Below are 5,484 nucleotides of genomic sequence, written 5' to 3'. Positions count from 1 at the left end.
TGGCCAACCCACCCTAACCCGCACATCCCTGGGCACTACGGGACAATCGTGCGCGTGTGAGTGCATGTGCATGTGCATGAGAATGAGTGGCAGTGAGAGACAGAGAGTGTGTGTGCATGTGCATGTGCATGAGAATGAGTGGCAGTGAGAGACAGTGTACGTGTGTGTGTGTGTGTGTGTGTCACAGTTAGTTTGAGTCACGGTGGTGGGGGGCGGTGGAATTTGGGGATCTGCGACTGAACCTGACCTTGTGTGTCTCTCTCTCTCTCCCTCTCCCCGACAGGCTAACGGACTGGCTGCCCAGGGGAAATACACTGCTATGGGACAGGCAGGAGAAGCTGCCGGTCAGTCCCTCTTCGTCGCTGACCATGCTTACTGAGGGGACCATCGCCACCGAGGGTCAGGCAGTTCGAAGGTCGTGCGGCCGCCCCTGACCCACACCCCACAAACCCAAACCCAAACCACTCCGCAAACTCATCAGCCTCCCCCTCTACCCATAACACTCCTGCGGCTCCGGACCCTGCCCACCCGCAGCTGAGTGGCTGCTCGCCTGTGGTGGGCATCGTGCTGGCCCTGACTCCCAAATCGGGGGGACAGCATTGAGTCCTCTCCCTGCACTCCCAGTGTGCACACTTTGTGATGTTTTTGTTGAGCCTGTGCTGTCTCATGTACTGGTCTGTGTGTCACCCCCAACCTTCCCTGTCCCACTGTAACCCCCACCTACTGACCTGAGCTTCATTTGTCATCCATCTCTGTGAGTGTGCGTCTCCTGGTAATTAATGTCATCGCAGGCACTGCTCTGAGTCCAGAGACTGAGCTCCAAACGGGAAGCTGTCTTTCTGTCAAAAGATCATGCAGAGTGTAATAAATCTGGAATATATTTAACCGGTGCCTGTCTGTGTGTCTCAAACTCGCAAAGCTGCCAGTTCCAGCAGGTCTCTGGGAATGGCACTCAGCATCACACCAGCAGAGTGAGGGTCATCATGACTGAACACTGCTACTTCAGAATACTCAGGGATCCTCCTGGAACACGTGGGACATGTCAGAGGATCATAGTGTGTACCTCAGACATAAAACCCCACACCACCTCAACTCTTCAATACAGAGAGTATGGTGCATCCTCAGCGCCAACCCTCCGACAGTGCCCACTCCCTCGACGTCGGCCCTCCAACAGCACGGCGCTCCCTCGGCGCCGGCCCTCCCAAAATGATCTGTCTGAATTAATCAGGTGAATGGTAAGCCATGACGAGGTTCCATTACTTAACAAGAAACTACTGTTTATTACAAATACATACTTTCCAATGAGAAGGAAACATAATGAACAGGATCAGCATGAGGTCCTACTACGTAATGTTCTGTAATGCCATTTGAAAACCCTTACATACATACAGATGGACACAGACAAACAGCAAAACATTGGTTTCATGAGTGGCTGGGAAAACAAACATGGGGAACGCAGGTCAATAGCACCTGCCCACATCATTTGGCTCATCTTTCTGTCTTTTCATCTCCTTTCTCTGGGGTTTTTTATTTCCACTTCTTTCACAAGAGGCACAGGGCGATTGGTACAAACACTGCACAACCTCTTAATTACTTGCATAAGGCAACAGCTTACAGCAAGCAGAGAGCTGCGATTAATTTCAGGCTTCAAGTACTTTGGAGAGACACACGCATAACCTTGCCTTTCCAGCGGCCCTAAAGTTGTGTCATCCCATTGGCTGCCCAGGAACCAATCAGAGCTATTGCCAGGTTCGTGACCTCTGGCATCGACAACTGGAAAACCAATCAGCTCCACGTTGCTGGGCCAAATCTCACTGTGCACCCAGCAGCACCCCCGCCCCCAACCCCGAGGCATTGCTACCTCCAAACATCTCCCACCACCAACCCTCCCCTCACTGCCTGAACAAAGCAGCAGTGTAAACACTACACACAATGAGATTCAGAAACTGGGTTTTCAAAAGGGCACTAAGTTCTTCCACAGTCTTTGGGTTTTCAAAGCAGCCCTTTCTTCCAATTTAGTCGCCTTCAGGAATACAGAATATGATAGGGTCAAGAACCTGCCTCTACCCTGAGGCAGCGTGGGTGGGGGGGGCGTAAACACCATATGTGTTTCATCACAAGGCCTGTGACACAAGTTACAAAGTCTAAGACTTATCCTTCCTCCCCAGCCCAGCTTTATCCAACCTTATCAAACCTACCCAAATTGGTGAGAAACCTTCAACATTTTGCAGTCAGGAAAATGTAGCTGTGACTACATGGGGCAGTGTAATTTATGTCCTACAACGGTAACAAAGTGTTGAAAGGCTGATTATAATCCCAAAATCTCCCTTTCCATAGAGTCAGGAGGTCACAGAAATCTTAAAGAAAAAGGCCCATCAGGTCCACACTGGTCAACATCAACTACCCAATTGTTCTGCTTTCATTTTCCAACACTCAGCCTGTTGTCTTGTATGCTTTGGCGTCACATGTACACCTCTAAATATTTCTTCAGCGTTATGAGGCATATCTTTTGGGGAAATGTCCAATAGCAAATGTAGGTGACAGTCTGCCTTAATCGTGGGTTTGACAGTCTGACGGTGCCTCTCTCTGGAGTGCCCAGTGTCTGCAAATGGTACGTACATCGATGGTGGGTAAATTGTCAGAGGAGATTCTGAAAGATCTACATGCATTTGGAGAGGCAAGCACCAAGTAGGGATAGTCAGCATGGTTTTATGTGTGAGGGAAATTGTGTCTCACAAACTAGATTAAGTTTTCTGAGGAAGTAGCCAAAAATATAGATGAGGGCAGAGCGGTAAGTGTTGTTTACTTGGACTTTAGTAAAGCCTTTGACTGGGTTCTGCATGGTAGGCTAATTAGTAAAGTTTGATCACATGGGATTCAGGGAGAACTTGCCAACTGGATACAAAGTCGGTTTGATGCCAGGAGACGGAGGGTGCTGGTGGAGGGTTGTTTTTTGGACTGGAGGCCTGTGACCAGCCACAGGGATCGACACTGGGCCCACTTTTGTTTGCCATTGATATAAATTATTTAGATGTGAAGGTAGAGGGCATGGTTAGTAAGTTTGCAGGTGACACCAAAATTGGTGGTCTAGTGGACAGTGAAGAAGATCACAAAGGGATCTTGATCCATTGGGTCAATGGGCTGAGGTGGGGCAGATAGAGTTTAATTTGGATAAATGCAAGGTCTTGCATTTTGGTAAAACAAACAAGGGCAGGGCTTATACGATCAATGGTAGGGTCCTGGGTCGTGTTGTAGAACAGAGAGACCTTGGGGGTTCAGGGAAATAATTCTTTGAAGTTTGTGTCCCATATAGACAGGGGGGTTAAGAAGGTGTTTAGCACGCTTGCCTTCATTGCTCAGTCCTTTGAGTATAGGAGTTGGGACATCATGTCAAGGTTGTACAGGATATTGGTGAGGCCTATTCTGGAGTACTGTGTCCAGTTCCAGTCGCCCTGTTATAGGAATGATATAATTAAGCTGGAGAGGATTCAGAAGAGATTTATGTTGCTGGGAATGGAGGGTTGAATTATACGCAAAGGCTGGCACTTTCTTGACTGGAGTGTACGAGGCTGAGGGGTGACCTGATAGAGGTTTATAAATTATGAGGGGCATATGCCTCGTTCTAAGCACCCTATGATCTGTATGTCCTTGTCTGCTATGATCTGCCTGTGATATGGTAAAACAATAATTTTCACTGTGCTTAGGTACACATGACTACAGTAAATCAAATCAAATTAATTAAAGTGAATAGCAAAGGTCTTTACCCTAGGGGTGAGGGAGTTCAAAACCAGGCGGCATATTTTTAGGTGAGAGGAGAAATTTTTAAAAAGGACGAGGGGCAACTTTTTGACACAAGAGGGTGTTTCGTGTGTGGAATGAACTGCCAGAGGAAGTGGTGGATGCAGGTACAGTTACATTATTTGATAGACATTTGGATAAGTATGTGAATAGGAAAGGTTTGGAGGGAGTAGGACTACGAGATAACAAGGTGTAGAGCTGGATGAACACAGCAGGTCAAGCAGCATCAGAGGAGCAGGAAGGCTGACGTTTCGGGCCTAGACTCTTCTTCAGACTAGTTTGGTTTGGGAACATGGTCAGCATGGACTAGTTGGACTGAAGGGTCTGTTTCTGTGCTGTGAGACTCTGAGGCAGATTTAAGAACAGCTTCTTCCCTGCTGTTATCAGACTTATGAATGAACCTCACATATATTAGAGTTGATCTTTCTCTGCATCGTCTCTGTAGCTGTAACACTATATTCTGCCTTCTGCTCTGTTACCCTGATCTACTTAGGTAAGGTATGATTTGTCTGGTTAGCATGTAAACAATACGTCCCAGGATTTTCTCAAAGGGTATAAAGAACAAATTCCCAATCTCTCCTGTAATTCTAGTCAACCCAAACACAGTTCTACAAGGTCAATACTCTCTGCCTTCCTACCTTCAGCAGGCAAAATCCAGCCCCAACCTGCTCTCCAATTCGAGTCATCTGATTTTCAGGAGTTCACTCAAGGCTGTCAGAGAATCCTTTGCAATTTCCAGTCGCATTTCCTACTCGCATGACAGAAACTGGTGGTTTTCCTCATCTAACAAATTCTCACTGTTTCAAAATAATCCTGGACGAGGCTCCAATCTTTTATTATGTCCCTCAGGAGGCTAAGAAAATTCGGTGTGTCTGTACTGGCACTTTCTGATTTTTATAGATGCACCTTAGAAAGCATTCTATCCCGAAGCATCGTGGCCTGGTACAGCAACTGCTCTGCCCAGGACTGTAAGAAACAACAGAGAGTTGCAAACACAGCCCACTCCATCACACAAACGAGCCTTCCATCCACAGGCTCCATCTATACTTACCCCTGTCTCGGGAAGGCAGCCAACATCAAAGATCCCTCCCACCCGGGTTATAACCTCTTCCAGCGGGTGGAAGATACAGAAGCTTAAACACATGGACCAACAGACCCAAGAATGGCTCCCTTCCCCTCCTGAACGGACCTCTCCAATTTCGAATCTAATGTTGATCTCGTCCTCTGCGCACCTTCTCCTGCAGCCATGGTATTGCATTCCTCGCTCTGTCCCAAGACCCAAATGCACTCTGTGCGGTACAATCTGCCCTGTACTGCACGCACAACAAAATGTTATTCACTGCACCGGAGGTACATGTGAGCACAATAAATCGAAACTTGGGAAGGTGCACTGGATCTCCAACCCCAGCTGAAAGACGGAAAGAGCGTCAGACAGATACACAAGTGACAGACCCTTACCAAAGTCCAAAGACGTCTCTCCGTACCACTGACACTGGGAGGTTGTTCCCACTGGGAGGTTGTTCCCACTTGGGGGGCGGGGGAGTGGGTATTAGGTGAATATGTCCCTCTCTCTCTCTCAAGTGGGGGGAAGGACAGAGTGAAGATGCCACTGTCAGAAATGGGCAAGGAGGTGGCGGGGGGGGAGAGGACATAGGGAGGGTCAAAGTGCCCTCTCTCCGGTGATAA

At 48.0% G+C, this 5,484-nt stretch overlaps 1 protein-coding gene across 1 annotated transcript in view; it reads left to right on the top strand.

Annotated features, from left to right (window-relative positions):
* LOC125488107 (fructose-bisphosphate aldolase C-like) overlaps positions 1-885 on the top strand; it is a 2,958-nt gene extending 2,073 nt beyond the window's left edge. Inside the window, exon 4 of the mRNA XM_048620974.1 lies at positions 284-885. Coding sequence (XP_048476931.1) covers positions 284-379 — 96 coding nt within the window. The 3' untranslated portion in view covers positions 380-885. The remainder of the gene's footprint in view (positions 1-283) is intronic.
* Positions 886-5,484: the final 4,599 nt, after the last annotated feature.

This window comes from Rhincodon typus, chromosome 49 (assembly GCF_021869965.1).
Source record: "Rhincodon typus isolate 14 chromosome 49, sRhiTyp1.1, whole genome shotgun sequence".
In the NCBI taxonomy this organism is placed as follows: Eukaryota; Metazoa; Chordata; class Chondrichthyes; order Orectolobiformes; family Rhincodontidae; genus Rhincodon; species Rhincodon typus.
Note: the sequence above shows the minus strand (reverse complement) of the source record. Positions and strands in the feature narration are given on the sequence as shown.